This window comes from Orycteropus afer, unplaced genomic scaffold (assembly GCF_000298275.1).
Source record: "Orycteropus afer afer isolate SDZICR_OR568_19922 unplaced genomic scaffold, OryAfe1.0 scaffold00323, whole genome shotgun sequence".
Taxonomy (NCBI): Eukaryota; Metazoa; Chordata; class Mammalia; order Tubulidentata; family Orycteropodidae; genus Orycteropus; species Orycteropus afer.
The window spans coordinates 3,739,013-3,758,201 of NW_006921910.1; the positions used below are offsets into that span (position 1 = coordinate 3,739,013).

General features: G+C 50.2%; 1 protein-coding gene across 1 annotated transcript; it reads left to right on the forward strand.

Moving 5' to 3' along the window:
* The first annotated feature begins 2,572 nt into the window (after positions 1–2,572).
* On the forward strand, positions 2,573–18,552 carry ITIH1 (inter-alpha-trypsin inhibitor heavy chain 1). Its single transcript, XM_007952073.1, has 21 exons — positions 2,573–2,674; positions 2,936–2,956; positions 3,230–3,393; positions 3,890–3,994; positions 4,362–4,524; positions 5,067–5,177; positions 6,928–7,053; positions 7,143–7,259; positions 7,925–8,093; positions 8,186–8,311; positions 9,177–9,358; positions 11,108–11,293; positions 12,311–12,450; positions 13,054–13,223; positions 13,716–13,736; positions 14,197–14,277; positions 14,402–14,515; positions 15,800–15,989; positions 16,997–17,169; positions 18,153–18,264; positions 18,423–18,552. The coding sequence occupies exons 1-21, from the start codon at positions 2,573–2,575 to the stop codon at positions 18,550–18,552; spliced, it is 2,703 nt and encodes a 900-aa protein (XP_007950264.1).
* The last annotated feature ends 637 nt before the right edge of the window (positions 18,553–19,189 follow it).

The window sequence follows — 19,189 nt, forward strand, 5'->3', positions numbered from 1 at the left end:
TATATATATATATATATATATACATATATAAACTCATGTCCAATGAGTTGATCTTGATTCATGGCATCTGTTATAGAGTAGAACTTTTCCATAATGTTTTCTTGGCTGTGTCTTTCCGGAATCAGATTGCCAGGACTTTCTTCTGAAGTGCCACTGGGTAAGCTCAAACCATTGACCTTTAGGTTAGTAGTTGAACACATTCTGTGCCACCTGCGGTGACCATAAGTCAGAAATGACTTGATGGCTCCTCCTGTAGGCCATGGAAATGTGTTTCCAGTACCTTGCAGGGGTCAGTCTCAGTGTTAGCAATCTTCCAAGAGCACCATCCTGATCTTGCCTCTCCCCTCCTCAAGACATCTTTCATATTCCTCATTCAAAGGGCTGACCACTTTCAGACTCCTACACCAGCTAGTTTCAAGTGATTTCCCAGCCTCCTTTCACACCTTCTTCATCAGCTTCTGTTCCCATCATACATACCCCTCCACCTTCCCCAAGCACACTTTCCACTTACCCATCTGCTTTTTCTCCCTCCCCTTTCCACCTCCACCTTCCAGGAAACTTCTCCTAACTCCTATGCAAATGAGCCTCACCCTGTCTAACTCCCACAGCTCTCTGTTTATGCTCCCTTTAGCTTCTGTTCACTCCTGGGCATTACTGGACTTCCTTTGACTTATCTGACTCCCTTTTCCCAAGGTATGAGCTCACTGAGCAGAGTGAACCATTTGTGTTTCATCACTCTTGTGTCCTGGTGCCAGGCATTGTGCCCAACACACCACAGGGCTTAGATGATTCTGGTGCAGAAAATATCCAGGACCTTAAATGCACATTTTCTTTTTGCTCCATCTCATCTTCCACAAAGGCCTGAAAACAGGCCAGAAGGTCATCCTGGCCTGGGGATGATAAACCTTTCCCAGAAGCTGTCCTGGGAGACAAAGTCCAGGACAAGCAAATATAGATCAGTGAGGCCTCTGGGCCCCCACACCTTATCAGGGTCACAGTAGCCTGACATCCCACTGGGACCATGGAGTGGACTAACAAGGGGCTGTGTTTGCCCCGACGTGCTGTGTGGCTTGTGGAGAACCAAGATGGTTTGGGCATAAAAATTAAGAAACTGCAAGTATAAGAGAGGTCTCTGGGGACCCTCTCTCTGGGGTCTTTGACTCCGCTTCTCCTTTCTTCCTCACAATGCAGAAGGTGTTCTTGTCATTACGTGATGATTAGGACCTGGGCTTTGGAATCTGAGACATCTGGGTTTAAGTCCCTACTCTGAATTTTTTGGGGCCAAAGAGTAGGATGCTATGGATTGAACTGTGTCCAAATATATATATATAGAGAGAGGTATTGGAGTCCTGACCCCTATACCTGTGGATGTAAACCTATTTGGAAATAGGATTTTCTTTATCATGTTAATGAAGCCATCAGTGTAGGGTGTGCCCTAAACCTAATCACTTCTTCATGATATAAAGAATAGCATAGACATAGAGACCTGCAAGCACAGTTGGGGAAAAGATAGCTGGATCGTGGAGATGGCCAAGGAACCAAGGAGTGCTGGGGCTAGAGGAGCCCTAACAGCCTAGAGAAGCTTCAGAGCAGACAGAGAGAGAGCCTTCCCTTGGAGGCAGTACCCTGAAACTGAGTTTCTAGCTTCTCAGAAATACTATGAGGATAAAATTAGGCAATAAATGGCTTACAATGATGTATGACACTTTTGTTGTCATTGTTATTTTGCCGTCGAGTCAGACCTGACTCATAGTGACCCCTCCTTGGGTTTATGAGGCAGTATCACTATGGAAATAGATTGCCCAATCATCCTTCCCAGGAGTGGCTGGTGGGTTTGAACCGCCAGCCTTCTGGTTAGCAGTCAAATGCCTTAGACACTACACCACCAGAGCTCCCTATCAGCTCTCAACTATGAAAGCATCTTTCATCTTTATCTCTTTACTGGCCAGGCATCCCTGCTCAGGTAGAATTTCTTTCCAAATCTGGACAAGAAGGTCCAGTGAGATGAAGCAATTGGCCTAAGGCATGAGTCACCCATTACACCTCCCCTCGACTCCCTCCCTCCGGAAGAAATGTTGCTGCGGTTAGCACTGTCAGAAACATCGGCACTGGTGGAAGCCATGGCACTTTCTAAGCCACAGTATCTGCCTCCCTGGCCAAAGCATGACAGTCTGAAAAGTTTGTTGTTGCTTAAGGAATTTTGAAAGAAATGCTTCATGAAGTTCTGACATCCATTTTTAAATATGGCTCCTTGCCACCTGTCACCATATTGCTGGTGTCGTCTTGTGCCAGCCCTGAGGGGTCCCACAGGATTAGATGAACCAGTGGGGTTTTCACTGTTCACATTGGCTGATATTGTTCTACACAGAGGGGCACAGTCTGGAGTCTGATTAAGAATTTACAAAGCCTAGAGCTGGGGAGAAAGTTTTCACATCCAATTTTTGATTCCCAATATTGTGACATTTGCCCTCACCTTGTCTAATGTTTAATCCATGTTTATCTAGCACATTATCGATTACTGGTCTGAGTGAAGTGACAGGGCAGTGGGAGCCTCAAGATCATGGACAGAGCCATGGGGCTGCGGGGGCTGCTGTGCACGTACCTGGCATCTTTCCTCACCCTGCAGGCTTTGCCTGCTTGGGGTTCCACCACAGGCAGGACCAGGGGCAGTGAGGTATGTTGCTAAGCCTGTGGGGCAGAAACAGGCAGCTGGGATTATAGGGAGCCCCGGAGAAGACACAAGTCTACCACCTCAGGGGGCAGAGTCGTCCTCGTCCACCTTGATCATCCCTGAAGGGATAGGTGACCTCCCACCAGCATTGAGAAGGCAAGACTAGAGGGGCAGAGAACACCGGCTGGCTTCCACTCTCATCCCTTAAAAGATAGGCTGTGGTCTTCTGAGCCTTCAAGCTCACACTTGATTTTGTTTTTGCAGAAGCGACAGGCTATGGACACAGTAAGAGTCTTGGCAAAGGGGTCTGTGAGGGTGCTGTTATTACATCCCTGTTTTCCTCTAGGCCTCCAGGAGTGCCCCCCTCTGTCAGTGCCATGGACTTTTTTCCACCCATATTGCCTGCCCTCCCTATGCCTTACATGGCCTCTGCAGGGAGAATGATCTTCCCGGGAGGCCTAGTCTACTCTTCTGGTGTTTCAGCACCTTGTCAAGGGGGAACTCTTATTGGATCAGAAGCCCCATATCAGTCTGTAGCTCCCTCATGTCTCATTTTAGGTGGATGGTGTAGTCATCCGGCGTATGAAAATCAACTGCAAAGTCACCTCTCGCTTTGCCCACTATGTCATCACCAGCCAAGTGGTCAACAATGCCGACGAGGCCAAGGAAGTGGCCTTTGATGTAGAAATCCCCAAGACCGCCTTCATCAGTGACTTTGCCATGTGTGTGTCCTACTCAACTCCTAGACCCCGTCCCAGCCCACACTCCCTAGAAGTGTCCATTCTCCATGTTCCAGCCTGAGACTGTGGCTCAGTGTACCCAGACAGTGCAGACCATCTCTTCATGTCCAAAAAAACCACAGGTCAGGCCCTGCTTTGAGCAAAGGAAGAAGCCCTTTTAGGTCTGGTCTTGGCTCCTAGCTTGGAAAACAAACTGTAGCCTGAGAGAGTAGGTTTTCTGCCCAGGACAGAAGGATCAAAGGCCAGGATCAAGGGTTTCTTACTGAATTTTGGGGGATAAAAGAGTTCATTGACTATGGCTACCCACTCACTGCTGAAGTCCCCCTGAGCATCACTGTTGGCAGTGGGAGTTAGATCAGGGGACACCTTCTTGTAAGTGCTAGCATGGACAGGGGGCTCTCTAGGTCTAGGCTCTGAGGAAGACCTGTGTGCTCAAAGAGGGGTCACTTTCCCTGAGGACCTTCTTCCTTCCCTGTAGCACAGCGGATGGAAATGCATTTGTTGGAAACATCAAGGACAAAACAACTGCATGGAAGCAGTACCGGAAAGCTGCCATCTCAGGAGAGAATGCTGGCCTTGTCAGGTGAGTTCTGGGACTTGCTAGCCCAGAGTCTGGGATTGGCTTCCCCAGCCCACCCCAGCTGAGGGCTGCAATGTGGCCTGGGGTGCAGAGCAGCCCCAGGCTGATGGGAGAGTGAGCAAACCAAACCACCAGCCCTGGATGCCAGCATGGGTACATGGACAAGGTTGGTGGGCAATGGCCTCCTCCCAGGTCAACCTCAGGGAGAGGTCCTGACCCTAAGCAGCCAGCTGAGGCAAGGCTGAAGGCCAAGGAAACCTAGGAGCATGACCTAAAGTAAGATATTGTCTGAAGGCTGTGCTGCAGGTGACAAGGACCCAGGTATCATTTACTGTCCGTCTGTCTGTCATTGCCTCTGTGGAGTATCTAGGGCCTCAGGAAGAAATATGGAGCGGTTCACCATCCACATTACCATCAGTCCCCGGAGCAAGGCCATATTCCAGCTGACCTACGAGGAGGTGCTGAAGCGGAAACTTGGGCAGTATGACATTGTCATCAAAGTCAAGCCCAAGCAGCTGGTGCAGAATTTTGAGGTAGATCATAGGAGACCCACACACAGTGAAGTGGTCCCAGAAGGGGCCTCCTTCTCTCTCACCATGGCTCTGAGCTCTGGTTAGCACCCACCATGTGCCAGCACTGGCCTCAGCTTAGGGGATGGATGGACTCCTCTGGGTGGGTTCCAATGGGCTCTTCTTAGACAAGGAATCCTCTAACCTCCTCCTCCTCTCTCTCTAACCCTTGGTTTTCTCATCAGTTAAATATAAGTTTCCTGAAACATCTCAGAACTGCCCCAAAGATCACAAGAGATACTGAATGTCCAGATAGTGTATAAACCAGAAAGTTCCTGGGCACCTGTGACTGCCACTGGCACCTACATGGTGACTGAGCTGAGGGTGCAGCCATGCACCCCTTCATTTAGCAAAGGTGTTGGGAGTGCCTATAATATGCCAGGCCTATACTGAGGCAGGGTGTGTGCTGCACACAGTAGGTAGACAGGATACACGTTGGCTATTGACTAAGACTTGATGATGGCCTGAATGAGAGCCTTGATACAGGACTTGCTTCAATGTTGCAGATTGAAGTGGACATCTTTGAGCCCCAGGGGATCAGGAAGCTGGATGCCCAGGCCTCCTTCCTCCCCAAGCACCAGGCCCAAACCATCAAGAAGTCCTTTTCAGGGAAAAAGGTACATAGGGTGGTTGGGAATGGTGGCAAGCCCTTGGGCTTTCCTAGCCTGGTCCAACACCTCAGGGACTGTCCAAACTTGGCCCAGGAACCAGGCAAGGCTGATTGGTGTCTCAGGGGACCTCAGCACACCTGATTCTCAGGGCAATTAGGAAAAGCCTGCAAACAGAGTTTGGAGAAGGTACCTGCTCCGGCTCCACCATTCACTGGCTGCAGGTTTGAGGAGAGTTGCTGGCCCATCTGAGCTTCACACTCATGGCAAAACATGCAGGGAAATGAATGCATATAAGCAACTTTGGAGACCCTGGGTGGTGCAAACGGTTAACACACCTGGCTGCTAACCGAAAGGTTGGAGGTTTGAGTCCATCCAGAGGGACTTTGGAAGAAAGCCTGGGTGATCCACTGCTGAAGTAAATCAGCCACTGAAAACTCTATGGAGCGCAAGTTCTGCTCTTACATGCATGGAGTGACCATGCGTTGGAAGCAACTCGACAGTAACAGGTTTTGGTTTAAGCAAATCTCAGACTCTCTTGCGGTTAAAAACTCCCAAGTTTCCATTTTCATGGAAACATGAATAAACTTGGAAAGGCTTTTGACCTAACCCTGAGCCTTTAAATACATCTGCAGGGACTTCCAAGGCCCCAGCAGGCCCCTCCCCAGGCCCTGGAGGAGTGTGGGGTAGGGGTGAGTCACAGCTAGTGCCTCCCTTGCTAGCTCATCCTCAACCCAAGCCAGGAGCAAATAAATCCTTTAGTTCCTGTCTACCTTGGATACCAATTCACTTAAAAGAAATAGTTTTTACAGGGTTTTTTTTTTTTTTTTTGGCGAGGCAGCAGGTGCGGGGAGAGGGCTAGAGAGTGTTCCTCTACTTTCAACAAAATATGACACCTCAGAGTGTTCCAAACATGCTTGCTTTCATAGTCTTTGTCTTTCTAACAATTCAAGTTTTCTTTGATGAGCACATCTTATTTTTGTAACAAACAAAAAGTGAAAGTAAAAACATGTTTAAAGAAAATGTGTCAAGTACAGAAGTCTAGGAAAGTATAGACTAAAAACCATACCTAGCTTCCCTGAGCACCAGTGAGCACCAGGACCACCTCAAGTCAGACTTCAGCTTCCTATCTGGGCCTTTCCTTCTGCTCTTGGCTCTTTCTCTAGGTCAGGAGCAGGGGGCGCCCAGGTTCTAGGTGAGTTTTATTTTCTAATACAGTTTTGTAGCCTTGCTTTTTTATTTGACAGTTTTGGTTGACTAATGTCCTCAGGATATCATACTGCTACTATTTTGTTCTTATTTATGTACCTAAGTGGTGATACGTATTATAGAAAATCCCAACTATTTCAATTCACACAAGCAAAGAAACAGGAGCTCTGGCGACGTAGTGCCTAAGGCACTTGACTGCTAACCAGAAGGCTGGCAGGTCAAACCCACCAACCACTCCTCAGAAGGAAGGTTGGGCAATCTACTTCCATAGTGATACCTACCACCTCAGAAACCCAATGAGGGGTCGCTATGAGTCAGATATGACTCAATGGCAGTGTGGTTGGTTTTTGGCTTTTGGAAACAAAGAAACAGACTTTCTCTCCTGCCATCTGCAGATGTGCACTCTGAGCACTGCTTGGGGGCCCATCAGGTTCATTTCGAAGGCCATGCAGACACACACATTCACACATATCTTCTATGGTGCCTTTGCAAACATCCTGTTTGCAGTTGCATGAAGCAGTACGTAACCTCACCTCTTTGGTGGTACCAGGGTCACGTGCTTTTCCGCCCTACCGTGAGTCAGCAGCAGTCCTGCCCCACGTGCTCCACAACTTTGCTGAATGGGGACTTCAGGGTGACCTACGATGTCAATCGAGAAAAGATCTGTGACCTTCTGGTGAGCCTGATGCTTAGGGCCCAAGAACCAATGGTAGTCAAGGGGTGCTGGGAGGAGAGGCCCCATTCATCCCCCTGTGCTTGTTTCAGGTTGCCAATAATTACTTTGCCCACTTCTTGGCACCCCAAAACCTGACTAACCTGAACAAGAACCTGGTTTTTGTGATTGATGTCAGTGGCTCCATGCAAGGCCAGAAAGAGAAGCAGGTAACCCATGGCTTAAACAGTTCACCCAGTGGGGACTTCTTCAGTCCCATCTCCCACCCCACATTGGCTTTGCCACCATGGTCTGGGTTTGGGATTTCTGTTCTTGGTTGGAGGCGAGTGATTTACCAGGAAATCCCAGTGGGTAGGGGCCTTGGAATCACCACCATGTCCTCATTATGCAACCTTGGGCAAGTGCATTCGCCCCTCCCCAATGGCAGAAATGGGAAGGATAACAATGCCCACAGGACCAAGGGGTTTATGAATGGGCATTTCACCTTGGGAGGTGAAATGTCTACACTACAAGTGCAGAGTATAAGTATGGGGGCTACGAGGAGCCTGCAGGTGTCTAAGTGGTCCATCCATGTGGTTCATCCAGTGAACCACAGCTGGTCAAGCAGAGTTTCAGAAACACAGCCTCCCGGGGTCCTTTTGCTTAATCCTACCCCACCTGGACTCCTGCTCATTTCTTCTCCCTATGCTGGGTCCCTTTGTCTTCTCCATCCCCCTCACCTGCTTCAGCCCCAGCAGGAGGCTCCTCTCCTGGGGCTCCATGGCTGCCCTATTCATTTCTTCCTGCTTGTGTGTCATGTCTCATTGTCCTGTGGGTTCCTGAACCTGGGGCACCCTGGGGACATGTCCCTCCACTGACTGTCTTGTTCTTGTAGACCAAGGAGGCTCTCCTTAAAATCCTTGGGGATATGCGGCCAGACGACTACTTTGACCTGGTTCTCTTTGGGTCTCAAGTGCAGTCATGGAGGGGCTCACTGGTGCAGGCATCAGCCACCAATCTGCAAGCGGCACGCAACTTCGTGGAGCGCTTCTCTGTGGCTGGGGGTAAGAGCGAGTGTTTTGGGCCACTGCAGTGTGATGGCATCTGTCCCCTCAAAATGGGGATGATGCTGGTCTGCTCTCTTTCTCTTTTGTAGCCACAAATCTGAATGGAGGTTTGCTCCAGGGAATTGAGATCTTGAACAGAGCTCAGGAGAGCTTTCCAGCACACAGCAATCATGCCTCTATTCTCATCATGTTGACAGATGGCGAGCCCACCGAGGGTAAGAATCTTGAAGGCTGCACTGGGAGGTGCCTTGGTATTGGAGGCATTCAAGATGAGGTTGCAGTAGGGGAGGGGGGAAAGAAAGGCTTATGGTAAAGTCAAGCACCGGTTTAGAAACCTGCTTCAGACCACAGAGTCTCTGGGAGCACCAAAGCGCACTTCTGTGCTGTGAGTTGGAAACTTGGTGGCCCAGGACTGCATGGGGCACTGGAGGACAGGCTGGATTCCTAGACTAAGTTTCATGAACTGTTTATTGAGTGCTTACTGTGTGCCAAGGACAGGGTAGGGACCAAGAGGAGTGACCAAGAGAATGAGATATATCTCTGATCTCAAGCAGCCTAGGATCTACTAGGGGAGGCAGACTCAGGAGCAGACATGCTATTGAGAATCCTGAAAGAACAGGATGCCAGGGGCCAATGGGACCACAGACAGCTCCTGGATGACCTCTGGGAGAAGGTGACCCTGAGCGCAGTCTGGAAGAAAGAGAGGAGTGGCGGGAAGGGACCTAAGGCAAAAGGGGCAACATGAATAAAAGCCAGGAGCTGTGCAGGGCAGCGTGTGCAGACTGGCGTGGACAAGGGTGGAAAGGTCAGCAAAGCCTTACAGGCCATGACAGGGAGCTAAGTCAGATCAGCTCGTGACTGATCCACATGGAGGGCAGGCCCTGTCTGCGAGGGCCCCTGGTAGAAGCTGTTGTTGCCCAGGTGAGCCAGGAGGAGGTGTCGCCTCGAGATGGCCATGGGGATTGGAGATAGTCTGGGTCTGAGATGGAGGCAGATTCTAGGGAGTGTGCCCCAAAGCCCCTTTGTGCCCCACATGCCTGTGGGCAAGGCTCCTGTCACTGCCCGGGTATGTGGCCGCAGGGGAGACGAACCATTACCAAATTCGTGAGAACATCCGCAACGCCATCCGGGGCAGGTTCCCACTCTACAACCTGGGCTTCGGCAACAAAGTGGACTTCAACTTCCTGGAGGCCATGTCTATGGAGAACAACGGGCGGGCTCAGAGAATCTATGAGGATCGTGATGCCACCCAGCAACTGAAGGTTATATCCTCCTGCTAAACACACATATGCACAAGCACACACATACACTGACAACGCCATGCTATGGGGGGTCCCGCCTTGGAGGCCATCTGGCCTCCAGCAAGTGGCCTGAATCAGATGTGTGATCTTGAAACTATTTCTTTTCTTTCTTCTTCTTCTTCTTCTTCTTTTTTTTTTTTTTAATTGTGATTTGGGTGAAAGTTTATAGAGCAAATTGGTTTTCCATTAAAAAACCATACACATTCTGCTTTGCAATTCACCGCAATCCCCACATTCTTCTTCCCTGCACCTACCCCTTCCCTTTATTTATCCCATCCCACCTTCCTAGCTCTATCCCTGGGCAAATGCTGTCCTCTTGATCTCATATGCTTTATTGTTCTAATGAAGGCATACCCTCCTGGTATTACTGTTCTCCCTACAGGCCTATCTACTATTTGGCTGAAAGTTGAGTCACAGAGGTTAAGTTAAGTTCCTATCTTGAGGGGTGTCTAAGGGCCATAGTCTTGGGGGTTCCACCAGTCTTCATCAGACCAGGAAGCCTGTTTTTTTGTGTGTGTGATTTTGAGTTTTGTTCCATATTTCCCCCCTCTTTATCCAAGACCTCTTGTCGTGACCTCTTTCAGAGTAGTCAGTAGTGGTAGCAGGGCACCATCTAGTTCTTCTGGTCTCAGGCTCATGAGGCTGGGGTTCACATGCTCCATTAGTCCTTTGGACTAATTGTTTCCTTGTGTTTTTCATTTTCTTCACTCTTCTTTGCTCTGGACAGGGAGACACCAATAGCTGCACCTTAGATGGCTGCTCACAAGTTTTTAAGACCCCAGTCACTACTTACCAAAGTAGGATGCAGAGCAAAATAGGATGTGGATCATGTTATACTAATTGACCTTAGTGTCCTCCAAGACTATTGTCCTGAGCTCCCATGGCCAGTGACTCATTCCTTCAAGGTGTTTGGTTATGATTAAGAGATTTTCATAACTTTGGCCTCTGTATGCTTTACTGTATTCATGGATATATTTGCAGCACTTATAAATGCATAAACCAAAACCAAACTCATTGCCATGGAGTCAGTTCCAATTCATAGCAACCCCTCCTTGGGTCTCTGAGGTGTTATCTCTATGGAAGTAGATTGCCCAGTCTTCCTTTCGAGGATCAACTGGTGGGTTTGAACCACCAGCCTTCTGGTTAGCCATCAAATGCCTTAGGCACCACGCCACAAGAGCTCCTTATAAATGCATAGGTCAAACCTATATATATTCATGAGTGTAGTTCCATTTGCCTCCCCATCCCTGCTCCATTTGAGTGTCTATCTACATATCCACTTGCAGATTATTGTTATTACTGTTATTGCAGGATTTTGTACATAATAGTATTCACCTTTGTTGCCTTTAACTCTTGTGTTGAGCCAGATTTTTAACCTATCTAAGCCTCTGGTTCCTTCTCCATGGTGGGGATCCTAACACCCCCACTTTGTGAGCAAGATTAAGATGGTCCCTGCAAAGTACTGAAAGCAGTGTGTGGCAACCACTCTGCAAGAGTGCAGTTTTTGTCCTGGAGATGCTCACTATCTGGGGTGTGAGTGGATGGGGCTGGGCTGTTGGAGACAGAGGAGCAGAGGATAGTGTCCAAACCTGTAGTTGGAGGTGTTAAGGTGGATCAAAGCCCTGTGCAGAGATGGGGTGGGCTTCCTTTCAGCAGCAGGAGCATGGGGTGACCCACAGGCTCTGAAACTATGCACCCCACCCCCTGCAGGGCTTCTATAACCAGGTAGCCAACCCCCTGCTGGTGGATGTGGAAATGCAGTACCCCCAGGAAGACGTGGTGGCCCTGACCCAGCACCATCATAAACAGTACTACGAAGGCTCAGAGATCATTGTGGCTGGGCATATTGCTGACCAGAAGCTGAGCAACTTCAAGGCTAATGTGCGGGCCCATGGGGTAAGTAGGTGGCTGTGGAAGATGGAGAGGCCAGTGGCCCCCAGAAGCTCCAACCCCACACTATCCCTTCGTCAGCCCACCTCCAGGGGCTGCTGGTTCCCCAGAGCAGTGCCCTACTTGCACATCACAATCCCCATCAGGCCTAAACTCCTATCCACACAGGCATCTTGGGGGCTGGACCGGGTGGAATGGGGCTAACATGACCTCAATTAATTGAATTCCCTTGTCTCAAAATGGACTGCTCATTACTCCTCATTTCAATCTCCCAAAGGAGACATTTCCTGGACACCTACTGTGTGTGGGGCTCTGTGCCAGGGTGCAGCTCATGTGTGTGTCACAAGTGTGAGAGACCTGGACTTGTCCCTTCAAGGCATGGGCTGGAGCACCACAGTGTGGTGGAAGGTTCAGACATGGGCTTTGAGTGAGGAGAGCTGAGATGGATCACAGCTCTGCCCTAAGCAGCTATGTGACCTGGGGTTCTAGCTTCCAGGCCTCAGTTTAGTGTTCTGTACCTTGGGGGTCAATTCTGCACTGGAATGTTCTGTATAGTAAATCCATTCCACACATGTATGTGGTGCTGGTGCATAGGAAGCTCTTGAGAAAGGGTGGCCACCACTATTGTAGCTGGGGAGAAAAGGCACATTGGTCGTGTCACAACAAGTTGAACGCTGCAGCCCACTCAGGGTATGGTGGGCATTTGGAGGCACCAGTTGTGATGGAAACAACCTGGCAGTTGAGTGCTTGTTGGTCTCCTGTAGAGAAGGTAAATTCCATGAGGGCAGGGCCTGGTCTGTCCATCCCACTGTATACTCAGAGTCTAGGTCAAGCCTGGCTTATAGAATATGACCAGCAAGTATTTGTAGAATGAATGAATGAGACTGAGGAGGAGGAGAACAGACTCAGGAAATGGAGAGGAACTGAGAATGAAGCTGCAGAGACGGGATGATAGAGGGGTCCCTCAGAACCTTGAGCACCATCAAGGGGCCTTGCCCTCTCTCTCCTCATCTCCACCCTCAGGAGGGCCAAGAATTTCAGACAACCTGCCTGGTGGATGAGGAAGAGATGAAGAAGCTGCTTCATGAGCGAGGCCATATGCTGGAGAACCATGTTGAGCGCCTCTGGGCCTACCTTACCATTCAGGAGCTGCTGGCCAAGCGGTATGACCCTGTGACTAGCTGGGGTGGGCACTGTCCCCTCATAGCTTCTTCTCCCTCCATCCTGGCCTGGGCCTTTGGCGAACAAAGAAGGAATGGTTCTGGGTCTTCAAGATTGCCAGCAGGTCAGATTTGCTTTTTTCCTTCAGCTTTGCTCACTAAGTTAATATCAACCCACTGGTCAATAATGTAGGCGGGACCCACTGGGGGCACAGAGCAGGCCTGTTGTTTGCCCACACTGAGCCAATGCTGTGTCTAGACACACTTGTCACGCACTCCTTTAATCCTCACAGTGTTCTAGGGAAAACTCTCATTATCCCCACTAAACAGACAAACAAATTGAGGCTCCAGAGGTTAGACTACTTGCCCCAGGTCTCACAGCTATTAAATTCTCTGCTAATCTCTGAGGCATCCTCCTCAAAATCCTGCTTTCTTATTCTTTCTGTGGGAGGTCATTAGACCATGAAGACTCTAAGGCACTGTGGATGCTTAAGACATATTTACTGAATGAATGGATGAGTGAATGAATGAGTGAGTAAAAGGGCCATGGAGTACAAGTCCATCATCATCCAAGCCATGGGGCTTAGAGCTGGTATCTATCCTTAGGATGAAGGTGGAGGGGGAGGAGAAGGCCAACTTGTCAGCCCAGGCCCTGAAGATGTCACTGGCCTATCAGTTCGTGACCCCGCTGACTTCCATGACCATCAGTGGCATGGCTGACCAGGATGGCCTGGGGCCCACCATTGACAAGCCCGAAGAAGGTATAAGCACTGCGGGTCTGCATTGGGGGAGGCTACGGGCCGTAGGGAGACTTCTGAGGGCCTACAACCTCCTGGGCCTCAATTCTCTTCCCTTTTTCTCCCTTCCAGATGACTTTCCCTCAGGTGAGTTTTAAATCTTCTGGATCCTATCCAGGGCCTTTTGGTGGCCTGTGCTCAGCTTCACAGCAAGGGGCTTGCCTCTCCCACATCTTTCCTGCCTCCACTCCTTCCTCCAGCCTCTTTCTTCCCCTGCAATGCTCTTTCCCTCTTTGCTGCCTCCTTGTGCTTCTTGAGCCTATGTACAGCCTGAAAACCCCTGCCAGCATCCACCAGTCCCCTCCATGTTTGTGCATATCTGTGAGGAGAGCCAGGGGTACCTGGGGGAGGGCTGGGATCCCCAGGGAGGCCTGACTCACCTCTGGACCCAGAATGCATGCTTATAGAATGAGGTGTGTTTCATGTGGGCACAGTGGGGGACACAGACCTCAATTTTGTTGTCTTCCACAGAGTTGGTGGGACCTAAAAGGAGTAAGTGCTGGTCATCCTGAAAACTCATCTCTCTACCTCTCTCCACTCCACAAGCTCCTGTCCCTCAGGTCGAGCATTCAGTCCTGACCAAAGCCCCAGGTCATCATCCCGTTTGCTTGATGAGGAAATGAAGGCCCAAGGCCTCTTTTCTCTGTTCCAGTTCTCCTCACTGCCTCTCATGGAAATCCTCAGATGGATTCCCTGAGGTGGACCTGGCTGCCCCACCCTCATGTACCCCCCTCCTATAGCCCCAGGGGAGGAGACAGAGAGGGGGCCAGCCCACCTCTGTTTGCACATCCTGAGAGGCAATCGAGGGCGTGTGATGATGCTCTGTGCGCACACTTGCTCCGTGGGCCTTGGGCCAGCCCACCCAGGTGGGAGGGAGCATCAGACAAGAGACCAGCAGCTCCAGGGGAGGCCCCACCACCTTCCTTCTAAATGCCACTCTCTCACCTGCCAGTGTACAGGCTGTCTGCTTTGCAGCCTTCTCCTACTCACTTCAGCCCCATTGGCCAGCAATTGCCAGACCAAGTGACTGGTGGTAAGTTCTTGGGAGGGTCTGAGGGATGCCCACTCGCCTGGTACCCACCTAGCCTGGTTGTCTTTCTCCCTGGGACCTGCCTAGTTGAATCTTTGTCCTAATGGAATCCATGCTGTGCCCCCAGTGGACACTGACCCCCACTTCATCATCCACGTGCCCCAGAAAGAGGACACCCTGTGCTTCAACATTAACGAAGAGCCTGGTGTGGTCTTGAACCTGGTGCAAGACCCCGATACAGGTACAGGTGGACATTATGCCCTCTGCCAGACATGGACCGTGGTGGGACCAGGGCTCCTCTGCCTTTGACATTCAGCCATGGACAGGATAATGGTCACGGCCTCCAATCCCCACCATCCTGTGTGCTCTACCTTTCTGAACTTGACTTGCCTTCTCTCCCCACCCACTTGACTGAGCCCTACACAGGGCTGATCTCATGGCCATGTGACCTGAGCAGGCACTGAGGGCCCCATGCTCAGAAGGACCATGTGCTTGGTTTAATGCTCTTCTGTTGCCGTCTTGTCCCTGGGTAGTACAAACAGTTAACATATTTGGCTGCTAACCAGAAGGTTGGAGGTTTGAGCCCATCCAGATGTGCCTCAGAAGAAATGCCTGGCAATCTACTTCTGAAAAATTAGCCATTGAAAACCCTATGGAGCACAGATCTGCTCTGACACACGTGGGGTTGCCATGACTCAGAATTGACTCCATGGCAACTGATACTGGTGGTTGCTGTCTTGAAGTTCTTAACAATTTTTCAACAAGATGCTCCTGACATTCATTTTACATGAGTCCCACAAATGATATAGCTGGTCTTGCCCCACTTTTCCCCACAAGATGGTATAGCAGGGAGCCCGAGTCCATCTTTCCCATCAGTGCCTCTGACAATGGGGAATTACCCCGTCTGCATCACTTGGGCGCTCTCCCTCCTTCATACTCCCTCCCAGTCCAGTTAGTCCATCTGCAAATGTTTTTTGAGCACCTATGGGGCTAGGGATGCAGTGGGGACTGAGACACAGTCTCTGCTCTCACGGAGTTTAGAGAAGGCAGACAGGCAAGTAGGTGAACACATTCATAAATGATCATTTCAGAGTGAAACTTGCTGTGCTGGGACAGTGGAGGTGGGGAGAAGGCTTCTTTGGTTGCTCAGGTCAAGAGATAACCTCTTTGAAGGGTCCCTACAAACACATTTCTAGCTCTTGCTGTGTACCTACCTCTGTGTCAGGGGCTGGAGTCACAGAGAAGAACAGCACAAGTCCTGTTTTGGGGAGACAAGATTTCCTAGAGACCAGAACCAGGGTCAAGTATTGGATATTTAGTGTGGTTGAGGGGCGAGGAGGAAGACAAGAGGCAAGGGAGGCAGTACTGTGGGCCAAAGGGAGGCGAAGCCCTCGGAGACAGACAGGAGTGGCATGATGGAGCATGGGGTGTCTCTCAGGAAGGAGACATGATGTGCACAAAGGCAAGCTGGGCAGGGGTCTGGTAGGAGCATCCCTTGACCTGATGGCCTCTCACCCCACTGCAGGTTTCTCAGTGAACGGGCAGCTCATTGGCAGTGAGGCTCCATATGAAGGCACATATATTGGGAGGCTGGGGATCACCAACCCAGCAACAGGCTTTCAGCTGGAAGTGACTCCTCAGAACATTACTCTGAACCCTGGCTCAGGCGGGCCCATGTTCTCCTGGAGCGACCAGGCTGTGATGCGGCAGGACGAGTAACAGGGCGGGGCTGGGGCTTGGGAGGGGAAGCAGGGGTAGGTATGGTGTGAGGTGTATATGAGCCAGTGTGCTCAAGTCCTGAAGCTCCCAGAGCCAGCTCTGTGGCCAAGCCTGCAGGGCCCTCATTCCCCAAGTTGTGTCACCAGGTGACACCCATGTTGTCCTGGGCAGATGCGTCAGACCCTGTGAACCACTCCACTTCTCATTTCTCTCAGTTCCTGGATATGAGCTTGGGGCTCAGCTACCTGGATGCCTCTGCTCCCATCATGCCCTCACCCTTCAGTCTAACCTCATTCCCACCAAACAAAGTCAACTCATCCTCCCAGGCTCAGTGCAGAGGCCACCACTTCCCTGAAGCCCTCCTAGTTCCTTCCTCTGCTGAACTACAGAGTTCTGTGGACTTCCCCTTTGAAGCCTGTCTTAGTTTGTCTTATGTTTGTTCCTTCATTCACTCATTCATTTATTCATTCAACAAACTCTACCGAACACCAGAGCCTGATGCTGGGCAGTAGAACTGTAGAAAGAGGACAGCAGAGTCTGGTGGGGAAGACACAAGTGACAAGAGGAGGCAGAGAACATAAACTCTAATATTAGATAGGCTGGAGCCCAAGTCCTGGCTCCACTGTTTATAAGCTGTGTGACCTTTGGGAGGTTATTTAACCTCTCTGAGTCATGTTGTTGTTGTTATGTGCCATCAAGTTGGACCCAACTCATAGTAATCCCTCCTTGGGCTTCTGAGGCAGTATCACTATGGGAGTAGATTGCCCAACCTTCCTTCTGAGGAGTGATAGTGAGAATTTAATGATGTATGGAAGGCCTGGTAAGTTATAAGGGCCCTATGCCCAATAGCAACATGTGGGAGGAAGGATGGAGCAGGTAACACCCACCCTCTGCGTTTGGAAGTTGGGTGGGGTCATGAAAACATCCTTGTGGACAAGGGTGGCTAAATCAAGAGGCATGCAGCATGATTGCACCTGCCCTCATGGCCACCCTGGCCCTGCAGGGTGGTAGTGACCATCAACAAGAAGAGGAGCCTGGTAGTGTCCATGGGCGACAGGGGCACCTTCGAGGTTGTACTGCACCGAACGTGGAAGAGCAGTGCTGTCCACCATGACTTCCTGGGCTTCTACATGCTGGACAGTCACCGGATGTCAGCCCGGACACACGGGCTCCTGGGTATGGACAGCCAGGGGGACAGACCATGAGGTGGGGTGTTGAAGCCAGTGTCCTTATCTGGCCTCCAAATGGCCTCTAAGGCTCAGGGCTGCCAGTGACAGGTTTTCCTGGTGAGGGTTGTATCCCTTAGAAAGGCTGCAGTGGAACATGCCGTGAGATCGAAGCTTAAGTGAGCATGGGAGCAAGTGAGGAAAGGACCAATTAGCAAACAGAAAGGTCCGGACACCTTATGGGTGGGATGGATGATCAGCCACCTCTCCTGTGTGGCCTCCCTACAGACCCTACTCTCTGCTGGCAACTCCTCCTCAATCGAATTCCTGTGGAATTGGGTAAAAATAGCAGGAGTAGGGCCACTGGAAACATAGCTGCTTTTCTGTAGTGGATAAACTAAAGGTGGCTTTTTTTTTCCCCTTTCTTTTTTTTAAAAAAATTTTATTATGGTAGAAATATACATCACAAAACATATGACACCTCAATAATTTCTACATGTACAATTCCGTAACAGTAATTACATTCAAGCCGTGCAACCATTCTTGATATCCTTTCCCAAATCATTCCACCACCATTAATATAAACTTAATATCCCCTAAGCAAAACGCTGTCTTTCCCTCCTCCCTCCCACGTCTGGTAACCAATAATCTTTGGTTTCTATATCTTTGCTCATTTCATATAAGTGAGATCATACAGCATTTGTCTTATTGCAACTGACTTACTTCATGCAGCATGATGTTTCTAAGGTTCATCCACGTAGTGGCATTCATCAGGACTTCATTTCTCTTTATGGCTGTGTAGTACTCCATTATATGTATATCACATTATGTTTATCCATTCATCTGTTGCTCAACTAAAGGTAGCTTTTGATGCCAAAGTTGATCAGAAAATGTGTTTAAGCAATTCTCTAAACCTCTAGTGAGTACCTACTGTGTGCAAAGCAGGGGCAAGACCCCTAGATGGTAACCGCTGCCTCCAATGTGCCTTTCCAGGACAATTCTTCCACCCCTTTGATATCGAAGTGTCTGACATCCGTCCAGGCTCTGACTCAACAAAGCCAGATGCCACGATGGTGGTGAAGAACCGCCGGCTGACAGTGACCAGGTCGGTTGGCTGCTGTCCCAGCACTGCTGCTTTGGCAGCTCTGCATCCCCAACAATGGTCTGGGCCTTCTGAGCATCATTTGGGTGAAGGGAGGTGCTTCGTGAAAGAGGTGCAGCCCTTCCAGGCTCCAGGTGTACAGCTGACTCTTCTCTTCCCAGGGGCTTGCAAAGAGACTACAGCAAGGACCCCCGGCATGGGGCTGAAGTGACCTGCTGGTTCGTCCACAACAATGGTGCTGGGCTTATTGACGGCATCCACACAGACTATATCGTCCCTGACATCTTCTGAGCCTCACTCCCAGCACACCTGCCTCCCTGAGGCCTTGACAGATAAGGATACTGCCTAGGCCATACTTCCCTTTCCAAACTGGTGCCTCTTGCCAAAGCACCCCCGACTTCCATTAAAGAGAAGTTATATTCAGCTACAGAGTCCCTGAGTGGTTAATGCATTTACTTGCTAACCAAAAGGTTGGAGGTTTGAGTCTATCCAGAGACACCTTGGAAGAAAGGTCTGGTGAGCTACTTCCAAAAATTCAGCCATTGAAAACCCTATGGAGTACGTTTCTATTCTGACACTTGGGGTTGCCACAAGTCAGACTTGTGGTAGTGACTGGTATGTTCAGCCAGAGCTGGCTGCTTTTTCAGGGGGAGGATGGTAGGGAGGCAGCCTGAGAGGCTGCCCTTCAAAAGGGCTTAGGGCATGGGATCTAGAGCCCTGATTATAGCAGGTTCAGGACTGGGGAGAAGCAGGTCGGAAATCAGGAGGGACCCCACGCCAACTCTGCCCCCATCCCACTCTCAGCATGTTCTCTGCAGCTGCCTGGCCCCGTGCTCTTAGTGCTCTAAATGCCCCTGCACACAACTCTCCCCCTGCCCAGGGACCAATGGACGCTTCCAGCAGTATGGCAGGAGTGACCAGCAACAAA